The following is a 17,295-nucleotide window of genomic DNA, read 5'->3' as shown; positions in this document are numbered from 1 at the left end:
GCACATCGTTTTTACATACTTCATTATTTATCATCATTGTCAACTTCTTGTAATAGACACTTAGAGAATCTGTAACAGGCATACTTGAATAGGATTCTATTTATTTTATTTTTATTTTTTAGAAACGACACATTTCTTTATACCCTACAGTTAAACAAGCGACTCTTACTTTCTACAGGATGTCGTAAAGCTCGTACCAGGGATGAATGCAAACTTCAGACCTAGCTACTATAGACATTAAAGAGGACCATTAATACTATCCAAATCTCCCTGAAAGACTGCAAAATGAAACAAACAGTGCAGACCTATTTTGGGGTTTTGATAAATCATTGACAAAGCAACCATTCATAAACAGTGAAACAAATCTAACAATTTGTCCACCTACTTTAACATCCGTGGACTGACAAACATGACATAAAACCAAACCAAACATTTAATGGCAGAACCAATGCCTTCAGAAAGTATTCACACCCCTTGACTTTTTCCACATTTTGTTGATTTAAAGCCTGAATTTAAAATGGATTCACTTGAGATGTTTTGTCACTGGCCTACACAAAATACCACATAATGTCAAAGTGGAATTATGTTTTTTTAAATGTTTACAAATTCATAAAAAATGTCAGTAAGTATTCAACCGCTTTGTTTTTGGCAAGCCTAAATAAGTCCAGGAGTAAAGCTGTGCTTAACAAGTCACCTAATAAGTTGCACTCTGTGTGCAATAATAGTGTTTAACATGATTTTGAATGACTACCTTATCGCTGTACTTTACATATATAATTATCTGTAAGGTCCTTCAGTCGAGCAGTGAATTTCAAACACAGATTCAACCACAAAGACCAGGGAAGTTTTCCAATGCATTGCGAAGAAGGGCACCTATTGGTAAATAGGTAAAAAAAAAGAAAAAGCAGACATTGAATATTGCTTTGAGCATGGTGAAGTTATTCATTACACTTTGGATGGTGTATCAATACACCCAGTCACTACAAAGATACAGGCGTCCTTCCTAACACCATTGCAGGGTGGAAGGAAACCATGAGGCCAATGGTGACTTTAAAACAGTTACAGAGTTAATGGCTGTGATTGGAGAAAACTGAGGATGGACCATCAATATTGTACTCTACAATACTGCAATACAACACTAACCTCTACAATACTAACCTAATTGACATAGTGAAAAGAAGGAAGCAAGTACAGAATAAAAATATTCAAAAACATGCATCCTGTTTGCAACAAGGCACTCAAGTAATACTGCATAACATTTGGGAAAGCAATTCAATTTTGTCCTGAATACAAATTACCACTCTCCATATTTACAAGCATAGTGCATTTCGGGGGCTGCATCATGTTATGGGTATGCTTGTAATCGTTAAGGACTGGGGGAGTTTTTCAGGATCAAAAATAAACTTAATGGCACTAAGCACAGGCAAAATCCTTGAGGAAAACCTGGTTCAGTCTTCTTTCCACCAGACACTGGGAGATTAATTCACCTTTCAGCAGGACAATAACCTAAAAACAAGGCTAAATCTACACTGGAGTTGGTTACCAAGAAGGCAGTATATGTTCCTGTGTGCCCGAGTTACAATTTTAACTTCAGATATCTCCCCCCAGTCATTACTCAGGGTTTCCAAAGAGGAGTCTCTCCCCTCTCCATTCCCTCAGTTCAAAAGTCCTTATGTGCCATATGGTGTATGGTGCTCTCTTATAGATAACTATCTTATCAAACATAATCTAGTGCAATTGTTATCAATTGTGATTGATAGGAGACATCATGACATGGGATCTGGAACTTTTTTGGGGCGAAGTAAAATGGTTTAGTTCTGTTCAGATTAAGCTGGATTTCTAAGAGGTGTTAGGTTATAGTCATGCTTTATGGAGGCTACTGGTAATACACTTTTTTAGTTTCATTGACAGATTTTCAATAGAATGTTTGTCCACGTTGAATCGTTTGTTTAGCACTTCACCTCACATCTACAGCCATCATTCAAATACTGTTTTGCCCTTCTCATACCACAACTGGTTTTGACCATTAAAGAGGATATAAAGACATTTTAGTGAGCTGTAAACTAACAGCCAAGGATCACAATAAAACACAGGCTAGTCTGTATTCCCACTGACTGTAACTGTTAATAAAAAAAAGAGAACAAAGCTACTTTTATTTGGTTTGATCCTAAATGCCAAACAAAATGATAAGGGGATCATAACGTTTCTGAATAGTTTCGGAGCAGCGTCTGTTAAGTCACTTAGGGTGGGACCACCAGGAATAAAAGGAAGTGAGATCCCTAAAGCTCAAGCAAGAAACTCTAAATCCAAATATCAGGTGTATTAGGGTACTATTTTGAGGTGACTTGTATTTCTTAAAAGCTCTGTCTGTTATAACATTAAAACGAAAATCTTGAAACTAGGTTAGAGGCCACTATACACACACTGCTGTGTGACTACCACTAAGACCCTAGGCACTGTCACTGATCTAAAACTTTCAAATGCGACCCAAATTAACTACCAAGACAGCTAGGTCCTCACAGACACAATTAACTACCAAGACAGTCAGGTCTTCACAGACACGCCCATGACAAGCTTGGGCAAACCAGACGAGTGCTTTCCTCATTAACTTCTTCATCAATAGTCCATCAATTCCTCTCATTAGCTAAACATTTGCTTTGTCTATTTTAACAAATCCTGCAGCACATTGCATTTGGCCCGTAAATCCAAATGAGATTTCACCTGTCAAGGGTTGAGGGGAAAAGAAGAGTGACATTTCTCAACATAGGCCTACAGACCAAAACCACCATTGCTGATAAATTTCTATCAACATTTATAAAAGAAGTTGTGATCTTACCAAGTAAAAAGGATCAACCTTTAATAATGTTATAGCATGTTGTATTCCAGTGAGGAATGGAGAGGATGTGGACAATGGGAGAGGCAGATGGGAGCATGAAGACATTATCATACCACCCTGCATACCACTGCTGGCTTGCATCTGAAGCTAAGCAAGGTTGGTCCTGGTCAGTCCCTGGATTGGAGACCAGATGCTGCTGGAATGGTGTTGGAGGGCCAGTAGGAGGCACTCTTTCCTCTGGTCTAAAAAAATATCCCAATGCCCCAGGGCAGTGATTGGGGACATGGCCCTGTGTAGGGTGCTGTCTTTCGGATGGGACGTTAAACGGGTGTCCTGACTCTCTGAGGTCATTAAAGATCCCATGGCACTTATCGTAAGAGTAGGGGTGTTAACCCTGGTGTCCTGGCTAAATTCCCAATCTGTCCCTCAAACCATCACGGTCACCTAACAATCCCCAGTTTACAATTGGCTCATTCATCCCCCTCCTCTCCCCTGTAACTATTCCCCAGGTCGTTGCTGCAAATGAGAACTTGTTCTCAGTCAATTTACCTGGTAAAATAACGGATAAATAAATAAAATCTTTTGCGTCCTCCATAGGACACAGGTAAGAAGATTCTGCGTAGTTCTTATTAACTAAAGGGGCTCATGTACACTGAGTGCACAAAACATTAGGAACACCTTCCTAATATTGAGTTGCACCCCCCTTTTTCCCCTCAGAACAGCCTCAATTCGTCAGGGCATGGACTCTACAAGGTGATGAAAGTGTTCCACAGGGATGCTGGCCCATGTTGACTTCAATGTTTCCCGCAGTTGTGTCAAGTTGGCTAGATGTCCTTTGGGGCCATTCTTGATGCACATAGCAAACTGTTGAGTGTGAAAAACCCAGCAGCGTTGCAGCTCTTGACACACTCAAACCGGTGCGCCTGGCACCTACTACCATACCCTGTTCAAAGGCACCTAATTATTTTGTCGTGCCCATTCACCCTCTTAATGGGATACATACACAATCCATGTCTCAAGGCTTAAACATCCTTCTTTAACCTGTCTCCTCCCCTTCATCTACACTGTTTGAAGTGAATTTAACAAGTGAGATCAATAAGGGATCATAGCTTTCACCTGGATTCACCTGGTCAGTCTATGTCATGGAAAGAGCAGGTGTTCTCAATGTTTTGTACACTCATTGTATATCCTCATGAATTCAGCCAAGCTGAATGTCCAACAAAAGGCTCTCTCAGTAAATTAACCCAAACCACCAACTCTATCTGCTGATTCCAACCACCTGAATAGCAGCTAGGGGAAGACAGCAACAACAACGATAAAATCAATTTCACATGTTAAGTCAAATACAGTACACGTACAGTAAGAGGAGAATGTGTAAATGGGAGGGGGGGGGGGGGGGGGTATAGAGGAAATGAAGTGAGATTCTGCCACTGAAATTAACATTCCTTTGACAAAGGCTGTGAATAACAAAAAGGGAACTTGGGAATATTCTCATGAAATTCAAACCGCGACTGACTGGGACTCATCAATGTTAGAAAACTGGCATTAGAACAACCAACTAAATGGAACACAGCAGCCTTTTGTAGTGTACTCTTCTACCCCCACAAGTACATTGAAACCATACTTACATATTGACAGTTAATGAAAGTCCCTCTCCGTGGAATACATGCCTTTCCATCATGTTACTCTTCAGGGTTATGGAGGTTGTGCTTAGTGGGCCTGTTATCGGCTCTGTTCACCCACTAAAGGAGTTTAATAATGTCAGACCAGGGCTACTGTCAGTAGGAGAATGTATGGGGGGAATCATGCCATCTGCAACTCATTCACACAGGTCCAATGAGCTACTGTAAAGTAGTACCTAAATCCAATGGATTACTTCAACATCAGAAGTATGTAGTTGATTTTATAGGAGAGTGATAACAGTCAAACTCAAAACAACAAACCCTGCAGCCCTGGCTATAATGTTACCTGAAAGAATACATCTCCTTATGCTAGCAGCTCATGACTAGGGGCCAACAGTTTTAAAACTTGTAACCCTTATCATGAATGCAATAACATTTTTCAAAACATTCCTAAGGTAGTATAGAAAAATCAAAAAGACAAATGGAAGCCTGTGTGAGTGTTTCTGGTTGAATGGAATGCAAGTGGAGGCTGCTGAGGGAAGAACGGCTCATAATAAATCAAATCAAATTGTATTGGTCACGTGCACCGAATACAACAGGTGTAGATCTTACAGTGAAATGCTTACTCACGAGCCCCTAACCAACAATGCAGTTAAAAAAATATATATGAGTAAGAATAATAAATACAAGTTACGAGTAATTAAAGAGCAGCAATAAAATAACAATAACGAGACTATACACAGGGGGGTATCGGTACAGAGTCAATGTGAGGGGGCACTGGTTAGTTGAGGTAATATGTACATGTAGGTAGAGTTTTTAAAGTGACTATGCATAGATGATAACAACAGAGAGTAGCAGCGGTGTAAAAGAGAGGGAGGGGGGGGGGTGGGGTAGCAATTTAATTAGATGTTCCGGAGTCTTATGGCTTGTGGGTAGAAGCTGTTTTGAAGCCTCTTGGACCTAGACTTGGAGCTCCGGTACCGCTTGCCGTGCGGTAGTAGAGAGAACAGTCTATGACTAGGGTGGCTGGCGACTTTGACAATTTTTACATCCTTCCTCTGACACCGTCTGGTGTAGAGGTCCTGGATGGCAGGAAGCTTGGCCCCAGTGGTGTACTGGGCCGTACGCACTACCCTCTGTATTGCCTTGCAGTTGAAAGCCGAGCTGTTGCCATACCAGGCAGTGATGCAACCATGCTCTCGATGGTGCAGCTGTAGAACCTTTTAAGGATCTGAGGACCCATGCCAAATCTTTTTAGTCTCCTGATGGGGAATAGGTTTTGTCGTAACCTCTTCACGACTGTCTTGGTGTGCTTGGATCTTGTTAGTTTGTTGGTGATGTGGACACCAAGGAACTTGAAGCTCTCAACCTGCTCCACTACAGCCCCGTCGATGATAATGGGGGCATGCTCGGTCCTCTTTTTCCTGTAGTACACAATCATCTCCTTTGTCTTGATCAAGTTGAGGGAGAGGTTGTTGACCTGGCACCACACAGCCAGGTCTCTGACCTCATCCCTGGGCGGCAGGGTAACCTAGTGGTCAGAGCGTTGGACTAGTAACCGGAAGGTTGCAAGTTCAAACCCCCGAGCTGACAAGGTACAAATCTGTCGCTCTGCCCCTGAACAGACAGTTAATCCACTGTTCCGAGCACTGGGGGAAATGGCAACGAGCACTCTGCAGGCAGGTTGCTCTCCAAAGGGATGGCGCGACACAAACAGAACATGCTTTCCATCCTGCTACCTCTGTTACAAATAGACTGTGTGATTCTTCTTGCTCTGGACTCCAGAGAAGTGACATGACATATACCGAGTTGATATTAGCTGCTAACATAAAATACCATTTTTGGGGGGTTGGATATAGTAATGGTAGGATATACTGTAGTATTTCGTTCAATCTTCTATTTTTACTGTTATTGTTTTGGTGACCGTACAGCATTTATTCCAGTTCAAAATAGTTTTGCAAAATACTTTACACATTAGCTTGTGCTGCTTTCCCCTCTTCTTGTATTAACCGTTCAACTAGTCCGTGACTGGGTCTGCAGGATATTTTTGTGGAGGTGCCCTTTTTTTTTTGAGCACATGCCCGCCAAAAGGTCTGTGCACAGCCCGGCCTCTGTCATAGCAATGTGATACCATATACAGTTGAAGTTGGAAGTTTACATACACCTTATCCAAATACATTTAAACTCAGTTTTTCAAATCCAAGTAGGTCAGTTGGGATCCCCACTTAATTTCATCACATTCCTAGTGGGTCAGAAGTTTACATACACTCAATTAGTATTTGGCAGCATTGCCTTTAAATTGTTTAACATGGGTCAAACATTACGGGTAGCCTTCCACAAGCTTCCCATAATAAGTTGGAAGCTTCATTCCCCCTGACAGAGCTGGTGTAATTGAGTCAGGTTTGTAGGCCTCCTTGCTCGCACACTCTTTTTCAGTTCTGCCCACACATTTTCTATAGGATTGAGGTCTGGGCTTTGTGATGGCCACTCCAATACCTTGACTTTGTTGTCCCTAAGTCATTTTGCCACAACTTTGGAAGTATGCTTAGGGTCATTGTCCATTTGGAAGACCCATTTGCGACCAAGCTTTAACTTCCTGACTGCTGTCTTGAGATGTTGCTTCAATATATCCACATAATTTTCCTCCTCATGATGCCACGTATTTTGTGAAGTGCACCAGTCCCTCCTGCAGCAATGAACCCCCACAACATGATGTTGCCAACCCCGCGCTTCACAGTTGGGATGGTGTCTACGGCTTGCAAGCCTCCCCCTTTTCCCTCCAAACATAAAGATGGTCATTATGGCCAAACAGTTCTATTTTTGTTTCATCAGACCAGAGGACATTTCTCCAAAAGGTACGATATTTGTCCCCATGTGCAGTTTCAAACTGTAGTCTAGCTTTTTATGGCCGTTTTGGAGCAGTGGCCTCTTCTTTGCTTAGCGGAATTTCAGGTTATGTTGATATAGGACTCGTTTTACTGTGGCTATAGATACTTTTGTACCTGTTTCCTCCAGCATCTTCACAAGGTCCTTTGCTGTTGTTCTGGGATTAATTTTCTCTTTTTGCATCAAAGTAGGTTCATCTCTAGGAGACTGAGCGCATCTCCTTCCTGAGCGGTATGATGGCTGTGTGGTCCTTTTTTCACGTCCATTGAAAGAACTGGAGCGTGGTGAGCGTACATATTATTTTATTTAGAAAAGACGACGTACAAAACAATAAACACTACAAAACAAACAGTGAAGCTAAAGGCTAGAGCGTGACAGTCCCCCCCCCCCCCCCAAAGGTGCGGACTCTGGCCGCAAAACCTGAACCTATAGGGGAGGGTCTGGGTGGGCATCTATCCGCGGTGGCGGCTCAGGTGCGGGACGCAGGCCCCGCTCCACCACTGGCTCACCCCACTTTGGTGGCACCTCTGGTGCGGGCCCGGACTGGGGACCCTTGTCGCGGGCCCCGGACTGGGGACCCTCGTCGTGGGCCCCTGTCAGGGCACCCTCGTCGCGGGCCCCGGACTGGGCACCCGCGCTGCGGGCCCCGGACTGGAGACCGTCTCTGGAGGCTCCGGACTGAAGGACGTCACTGGAGGCTATCGTTGGAGGCTTCGTGCCATTACTACTCACTGGAGGCTTCATGCCATGGATCATCACCGGAGGCTTCTTGCCATGGATCATCACTGGAGGCTTCGTGCCATGGATCATCACTGGAGGCTTCTTGCCATGGATCATCACTGGAGGCTTCGTGCAATGGATCATCACTGGAGGCTTCTTGCCATGGAACATCACTGGAGGCTTCGTGCCATGGATCATCACTGGAGGCTTCGTGCCATGGATCATCACTGGAGGCTTCGTGCAATGGATCATCACTGGAGGCTTCTTGCCATGGAACATCACTGGAGGCTTCGTGCCATGGATCATCACTGGAGGCTTCTTGCCATGGATCATCACTGGAGGCTTCGTGCCATGGATCATCACTGAAGGCTTCTTGCCATGGATCATCACTGGAGGCTTCGTGCCATGGATCATCACTGGAGGCTTCGGGTCATGGATCATCACTGGAGGCTTCTTGCCATGGATCATCACTGGAGTGGAGAGACACACAGGAGGCCTGGATATGGGAGCAGGCACAGGACTCACCAGGCTGGGGAGACATACAGGAGGCTTAGTTCTTGGCAGAGGCACCGGATACACTGGGCCGTGGAGGCGCACTGGCGGTCTCGAGCGCAGAGCTGGCACAACCCGTTCTGGCTGGATGCCCACATCTACCCGGCAAATGCGGGACGCTGGCACAGAGCACACCAGCCTGTGAATGCTCACTCGAGACACCGTGCCCATCACCCCACAGCACGGTGCCTGACCAGTCACATGCTCGCCACGGTAAGCACCCCCCCCCCCCAGCCGTGACCCTGTGAAACCTGGGCCCTCTTTCAAGCTGCCTCCACCTTGCTCTCTGCTTCCAGCTGCTCCCACGGCAGGCAATCCTTTCCCACCAGGATCTCCTCCCATGTCCAGGATCCTTTGCCATTTAGGATGTCCTCCCATGTCCAGTCCTACTTACCACGCTGCTTGCTCCGTTGTTGGTGGTGGGAAGTTCTGTCACGGCCGTTGAAAGAACTGGACCAAGGTGCAGTGTGGTGAGCGTACATATTATTTTATTTAGAGAAGACGCGGAACAAAGCAATAAACACGACAAAACAAACTGTGAAGCTAAAGGCTATGTGCCATCAACAAAGTCAGCTTCCCACAAAGACAGGTGGGAAAGGGCTACCGAAGTATGGTTCTCAATCAGAGATAACGATAGACAGCTGTCTCTGATTGAGAACCCTACCCGGCCAAAACATAGCAATACAAATAATAGAACATAGAATACCCACCCCAAATCACACCCTGACCAAACCAAATAGAGACATAAAAAGGATCTCTATGGTCAGGGCGTGACATCTATGGTGTTTATACTTGCGTGCTATTGTTTTTACAGATGAACGTGGTACCTTCAGGCATTTGTAAATTGCTCCCAAGGATAAACCAGACTTGTGGAGGTCTACAATTTTTTTTCTGAGGTCTTGACTGATTTATTTTGATTTTCCCATGATGTCAAGCAAATAGGCACCGAGTTTGAAGGTAGGCCTTGGAATACATCCACGGTACAGCACCAATTGACTCAAATTATGTCAATTAGCCTATCAGAAGCTTCTAAAGCCATGACATAATTTTCTGAAATTTTCCAAGCTGTATAACGGCACAGTCAACTTAGTGTGTGTAAACTTCTGACCCACTGGAATTGTGATACAGGGAGTGCTAAGTGAAATAATCTGTCTGTAAACAATTGTTGGAAAAATGACTTCTGTCATGGACAAAGTAGATGTCCTAACTGACTTGCCAAAACTATAGTTTGTTAACAAGAAATTTGTGGAGAGGTTGAAAAATGAGTTTTAATGACTCCAACCTAAGTGTATGTAAACTTCCAACTTCAACTATATATTTAGAGACAAACAGATGCCGGTGAAAAATATGACCAACCTCGACACCTAGTCTTTGGTGATGCTGCCTGTCCATTAGGCAAGTGTGGGGTGGCTGTGGTGTTGGTGTGAATTCATGCTGTTGCATGGGTTTCTATTGTATTTGCGTCATTGTTGTTATTTAACAAACCAAAATGTTTAGCGATTCAATTCATAATAAACACAACACTTTGGTACTGTTTGATGATTTTGCTCTATCCCTACCTTAACATTGTACATGTGTTGCACAATGATGGTGTGATTTATGCTTTCATGCTGGCTTAGTTGAAGAGTTGCCAATTGTTTTCTAGAAACAAAATATCCGTGTTTGCTTCTTTTTTCGAGCAGTTAATGTGGACATTTCTCAATGGTAAGCACAGTGTTTGTGCCAAATTGAAGTGGTTTATAAAATCTGTGTTTATTTGATTTCAGACCACATAAGGATGTCCATGTGTTGTGTTGTGTTGTAGTAGTTTATGTAATGAAAAAAATCCTACAGTACAAATCCTACTGTAACTAACGTCTGTAATCTAGAACTAAATTCACACTTCAGATAGACTGATACATGTTGGCTAATGTGATTGGAAACTTAATTCCCTGATATGACTAGACCTGTGTTTTCTTCATGATGTCCGTATTTTTCTTGGCTTGAGCTCACCATTAAATCCAAGCTTTCTCTGATTGCCTTATTACTGTATTACTACTCTCCTGGACTGGTAAAATGATTCATTGCATCCATCGCTGCTACTGTGACAGGAAACTGTGATATAAAAAAAGTTTATAAAACTCAAACTCAAAAGTTGGTAGTGACGGGGTGGGGGCAACATGTGTGGGGGTCATGTTGAAGTATTATGATTAGTTCCAGCCTAATTTCTTTTTTTTTTAAGGAGGAATGTCTCTCATTATCTGTCTCTATTCTCATTCCGTTATTGAGGAGCAAGAGAAGAGACACTCCCAAACTACTGCCCATTGGCCAAAGGCATTTCGGAAGGGGATTTAACTACTTGAGGGAAAGGCTGTTGCTGCAGGAGCCACAGAGGCATTGGTTATAAGGGCCCCTTCAAACTCATGCCCTGAGCTTGTCAACAGGTGTCAGAGAGAGAAGAAATAGAGTGACAGATTCTCAGGCTTTCAGAAGAGGGAGTCACAGGGAACTGCAACGGTGAGTGAAACACTGCTGTATGTTATTGTTTTATTGTTTTATTCTTGAATGTTCAATTTGAGAGGCTTTGTAATATGTGCATAAACATTTTATATGACTGCAAGTTTTTTTTAAATTAGAGGTTGCATCTGATTTGATACATTGTCATTCATATCGTGACCTGTTTAATATTTGACATACCTTTTCATTTTCTTTTAACAAATGCAATTACAGACAAGATTCATACTTACTATTGAAATGAGTAATTACCTTGAAAAAGTTATACTTACTACGAAATAAGTAATTTGCAACATTATTCCTGTTTGAGTCATTATATGATATATGATCAGGAAGCATATAGTTTTCATCAGAGCAAATGAGATGTTAACATATAGTAGTAGTCTTTTAAACAAAGTTTCAAACTTATTATAACAACTTCATTACAAAGCTAAGCTCTTTCAGCACAAGTTATACAGTAAAATAGAAAGAAACAAAACTATATGGGTTCGATTTCTTTTGATATTTTGCATCAACACCAAAAAAACTGCACAAGTTGTGACTTAGGCATCAAACCCAATACGTTTAGAGGTCCATTTCCTTGTTAATAAACTTGCCTTCTCTCACTCCTCACATTTTCATCACAGACTAAACTCCAGCCTCTCTGGTACCAGACGGAAATGCTGGGCAGTCAAGCATCAGACTAAGCATTAACAAATTATACTTCAGTCAGTCAGACATAGAGCCAGTGGGGAAATAGCTGAAGTGTCAGCCATGTCCTTACCATGGAGTGAATATGTTGTTAATACAATATACAGCTTCAGTATAATAATTATATTTCTTTTTCTTTTCTTGTAAACCATTTTATTGAAGGTGGATTTTTTTCTTCTGAAAATAAATAGTTTCAACAAGCTTCATAGACGTGAACGGTGCTTGCCTGTGGCTCAACTTGATGAAATGCTACTGTACTGGCTCAAAGTTATCTTGGAAGCAGTGATAAAACGAACAACAGATGTAGAGCGTTGCCTGCAGCTAGCCATGAATGGGGTGGTTTCTAATATGTGATCATAAGGCCTACATAAACCCAATGGGGTGACTATTGGGCTTTTGTAACCTTATCAAGGTTTTTTTGTGGTTTGGATGGCAGGATCAGCAGACAGAGCAGGGGGATATGAGTTTGAGCTCAGACTTACTCTAATTGCTTTCAGCTTTTTCTGCCTGCTAGTAAAGGAAAATTCGACAAATGTTGCAACCACATAAAGACCATGAGCTCTGAGCTCTTCCCCCTGTGTGCAGACTACAGAGCGCTAAACTTTTCATCCCAGGCTTGTTGGTCCAGTGCAATTCCCCTTGAAACGGAAAAGAACAGACTGCCTTTTATCTGTCTGTTGGTTAATGTGTCTCATGAGAGGATGGGGCATTGCACACAGTCTGTCCTTACTTGCTTCCCTTCCTTTCTCTCCTCCCCATGCAATGATTTTGGAGGGAAAATTGGGTCCCTGTGAGGATCTGATATTGATTGCATTCACAGTCTGAGTCTGAAGCGTTTCTTGTTAGTGAGTGAGGGGAAACATTCTACCTCCTCTTATTCCGTAAGTAGATGATGCACAACAGTGTTCCACTTTTTGGTAAAATGCAGCTTCCTCTACCCTTTGTTCAACCTTAACAATTAGAGGAGTGATTCTAACATTTTCAGTAGCTGTTTGAAGTTTACTACCAGCAAAACTTGCCAGTCAGCAATGCATGCTGGAATTGCTTAGGTACTTTCCTGCCAATCCCGGTTGGAAGTCTGTCAAACTTCACAGCTAGTCGACAAGCCTACAAAGAATGGAGGCTGAAAAGATGAGACAGACATCCTTGTGTCTGACTATTTGAATTCCTTGTTATGTGAAGGTAATTCCCCTGTGTGTCCATGCCAACTTTGAGTGCGGAACTGCGGATACTGTTTTCTCGAAGCCTTTGAGACTGCTTCGGCTCTTCCATGACTGCACATCTGACATGCTTCACATAGAATGCGTCCCAAATGGCACCCTATTCCCTATATCAGTGGTATTCAACTCTTACCCTACAAGGTCCCTAGCCTACTGGTTTTCTGTTCTACCTGATAATTCATTGCACACACCTGGTGTCCCAGGTCTAATCTGTTCCTGATTATAGGGGAACAATTAAAAAAACAGTGGAACTGGCTTTGATGTCCAGAGTTGAGTTTGAGGGCCCAATAAGGTGGAATAGAGCAAGGTTTCCCAAACTCAGTCCTTGGGACCGCAAAGGGTGCACATTTGTGTTGTTGTTGCCCTAGCACTACACTGTGGATTCAAATAATAAACTAATCATCAAGCTTTGATCATTTGAATCAGCTATGTAGTGTTAGAGCAAAAAAATAAATGTGCACACCTTGGGGTTCCGAGGACCGAGTTTGGGAAACGCTGGAATAGGTTGTCAGTTGGGACACAACCATGGATTCACTGACTAAGGAGAATCTTTGGTCTTACTGCTGTATCATTCCTGATGTTCCTTCCCTGCAGAGATTTAGGAGTTCATGGTAGCTGGAAGAAGGTCACATTGGAATCTTCTCTAAGACAAATAAAAGCCTTAAAATGGCAAACATCAAATAAAACCTTGACAGTAAACTATAAATGAGCTTGTTAAGGATCTGTGTGCGCCAGCGCCTGGTGCCATTCCACAGGGCTGTATAATGTTCCTGTGATGTGGGTTATTGTAAGGCTGTCATTGACTTGCTGGTCTTTCCCCTTGGTCTGATCTATGTCCTGGTTGCTGATAAAGTGCCATCTACTGTAATTATTGCCAGAGAGTCAATGGGGATGAATGGCCATAGCTGTGATGTCATAGTCTCTACGGTCTGGCTACTCTAACCTCAAGGTTTTCACCCACTGAGTTGGATAACAGACACAGGACTCGTAGCAAACATGGTGGAAATTTTGTGTGGCACGAATACAGTTACTGTCATTAACAGTCATTAACAACATAGCCAACATAATTTCTCCCAACACGTCGCTTACTGATACTACATTTTCACAAGTGTTGAGCCATTTTCCCTCTGTGAAGTCTACTGTTGGATGGAAGCTTAATGCCAAGGGTTATTTGACTAAGAGGTCATTATTAGACTAATGCTAACCACTTTCATTCAGGTAAATCCTAGCCATTTTCTTATTTAGGCTAATGTTCGCCAATTTCATGTTAGCCATTTTCATTTATGCTAATCACAGAAGAAAGAGAAAACCCAGATGTGTCACATGGGGTATAAACTTGAAGCATCCAGTGAGGGCTTCTATTCACCACCTTAAATGGTAATAATGAAGTCTATTGGCAGGCAGAGGGTCAAGGAGGAGCAAGAGCTCATCATTTTCTCATAACGATCTGAATGCAGTTTTCTGTTCCAAAACTAGAATCTGTTACAAACAGAGTGCACGTTTTGTAGATTTGACTCCTTGCCAAAGTTTTTAAAAATGGCATGGCTTAGGAATGTAGGGTGAATTCAAGTTCTTGCACATGCACACTTCAGAGATTAGGCATTCCCTAACGTAAATATGCAAATACATGCTAAAGCACGTTAATAGGATCATGCTAGCTCTTGCTTGGCTCTGCCCACCTCATTGCCTGTTCTGACTACTGTGCTTTATTGGCTCCTATTGTAAATGATGCCTCTGTCCTATCTTGGGTTAGTTATCATAATATTTAGGCTAATGTTAGTGTAAGGGGTGCGTAACTGGTGGCAGGGAAGTCAGACGCAGGAGAGCAGAACTAGGTAAAAGCCGGAGCAGTTTAATTTCAAGACCAACGACATAAAGAAATAACCAACATGGGTACAAACACTGTTCCGTTGCACACTGCAGTATCACAAACATACTGTAAACTCTCCAGGAGCATCTAAGCCATTATGTCAAACTATGAACATCTACACTAATGTTGTAGGCTGCTTATGATGCCATAACACCTATACCATTGTGCTTATTACTTATAGGTTACTTTCACAATCCTTCAGGTGACTACATGGACAAGCCTCAGATACTGTAGCACCACTTGTGTCACAGCTGACACCAATGCAATGAATTCAGCCTGTAGATGAGGTTGCTAGTGTTGTATGATTGATATAATCATTGATGAAGATTTCTTTATACTGGTTTGCAATGTTACAGTAACAATCGCTTTGCACTATTGATCTACTGTACAACATTTATCGTTCCCATTGTTGCAATATACCATATGTGAGTTAAGGTAAAAAGCCTAGTATTTGTGCATGGTTGAGTCATTTCACTTCTTTGATAGTTCCACATTGTGTGCTCCCAATTATCTATCCCGTTAGTGTTTTTGCGCTACATGCATATTTCATTGACCAATCAACATTCTTTTAAAAGTACCCTGCGCAATTTATGAAAGCATGTATGCTATTACTGTGGAGTTTCCAGTTGTCAAGCACCATGGCCTCTCTTTTGGAGGAGAGCGGAGCAGACAGTCACTTAAGTTTGGTTTTCAGTTTCCACAGACCACACAAGTTCAGACATCGACTATAAGTTGCTCCACTACCAAATTTCTAATGGCTGCGTGCCAAGGACGCAGCGGTTCAATCGAACATGCTTGAGAAACAGGTAACCTCTTATTCACCATAGAGGTTTGAACCAAATTATTTCTGAAGAAGTCTTTTCAGATACATATTTGGCCTATTATTTTGATAGCATATAATTTCTCTTTCTGGGGATGTCAAAAGCTGGATGACATCACTGTCATTAGACATGACATCTTTTGGAAGACAGTGTTCAATTGCTCCTTGAAGCCCTTATGGTTGGCTGAGCACTATTAATAGTTAGGAACTTGGGATAAAAGTGTTTAGTTTCGAGTGATGACTGCTGGCTTTCTGCTGGAGGTTACGAGATTGCTTCATGTCCCATTTGTAAAACATAGTCTGCCTTAACTAGAACGAATGTGACTTCTTTAACAATCTTGTAAAAAAAGCCATGTTCTCTCTGGAAAATCCCCCATAATAGACCAAAAAGGTGTCAAGACCAGTGCTCTTTGTGCATGTCAAAAGTTGCATATCAATTTCACCAATTATTCTACTTATTTTCCCCTCTAGCCATGACCACTAGACTTCACTGGCTCACAAGAGCCCTATGCCTGATAAGCATACTGTGCACTGTCACTTCCAAGTATGTGACAGAAGATTATTCATCCCCTGCTGAGAAAGAAGTCACCTTCAGCCACGTCTATAAGATTGACCTGGCCAAGAGCCCTGAGTGTAAACTCGCCTTGCAGACCCTCCCTTCCCAACAGGACCAGTTTTCAGGCCTGCAAGAGCTGGAAGGGGGCGCTACTCTGGAGGGGGAAAACAACATCGTTTTCAGGCACCAAATCAACCTCAAGACCCCAAAGTGTGACTGTGATGAGTCGGAGAGCTTTACGTCTCTGCTGTACAGAGTCAACGGGCTGGAGGAGGAGGTGGAACATCTGAAGAGTCAGTGCTCCCAGGGCTGCTGTGGTGGAAAAGGTGGTGGAGCAGGAGGTAAGCCTACAGTGCAGTCCATCACCATGAGATCTGACAGAACATCTATATTCAATAGCTAAAATATATTGAGTGTACAGTTTTTGACACACTCAAACGGGTGCAGCGGATACCTATACCTACCATACCCTGTTCAAAGGCACTTCAATATTTTGTCTTTACCATTCACCCTTTGAATGGCAAACATACAAAATCCATGTCTCAATTGTCTCAAGGCTTAAACATCCTTCTTTAACCTGTCTCCTCCCCTTCAGCTACACTGATTGAAGTGGATTTAACAGGTGACATCAATAAGGGATCATAGCTTTCAGCTGGATTCCCCTGGTCAGTCTATGTCATGGAAAGAGCAGGAGTTCCTAATGTTTAGTACACTCAGTGTATATCTGAAAAAAAAAGTGGAATTTAATCCCAGATGTTATTTAAAACTGTGAAACTGGTCTCCCATGTGGTGCAGCAGTCTAAGGCACTGCATCGCAGTGCTAGAGGCATCACTACAGATCCGGCTTCGATCCCGGGCTGTGTTGCAGCCGGCCGCTAGTTGGAAGGTATTTTCTCCGACACATTGGTGTGGCTGGCTTCTGGGGTATGCAAGTAGTGTGTCAAGAAGCAGTTTGGCTAGGCAGGGTTGTGTTTCGGGAGGACACATCGCTCTCGACCTTCGCCTCTCCCAAGTCTGTAAGGGAGTTACA

General features: G+C 42.8%; 1 protein-coding gene across 1 annotated transcript in view; it reads left to right on the top strand.

Annotated features, from left to right (window-relative positions):
* Nucleotides 1-10,930: 10,930 nt before the first annotated feature.
* Nucleotides 10,931-17,295, top strand: part of LOC110530312 (tenascin-N) — a 30,799-nt gene continuing 24,434 nt past the window's right edge. The window contains exons 1-2 of the mRNA XM_036985951.1: nucleotides 10,931-11,112; nucleotides 16,181-16,606. Of these exons, the coding sequence (XP_036841846.1) occupies nucleotides 16,183-16,606 (424 nt within the window). The 5' untranslated portion in view covers nucleotides 10,931-11,112; nucleotides 16,181-16,182. The remainder of the gene's footprint in view (nucleotides 11,113-16,180; nucleotides 16,607-17,295) is intronic.

Source organism: Oncorhynchus mykiss, chromosome 8 (genome assembly GCF_013265735.2).
Source record: "Oncorhynchus mykiss isolate Arlee chromosome 8, USDA_OmykA_1.1, whole genome shotgun sequence".
Taxonomy (NCBI): Eukaryota; Metazoa; Chordata; class Actinopteri; order Salmoniformes; family Salmonidae; genus Oncorhynchus; species Oncorhynchus mykiss.
This window is presented reverse-complemented; position numbering and strand designations above follow the sequence as displayed.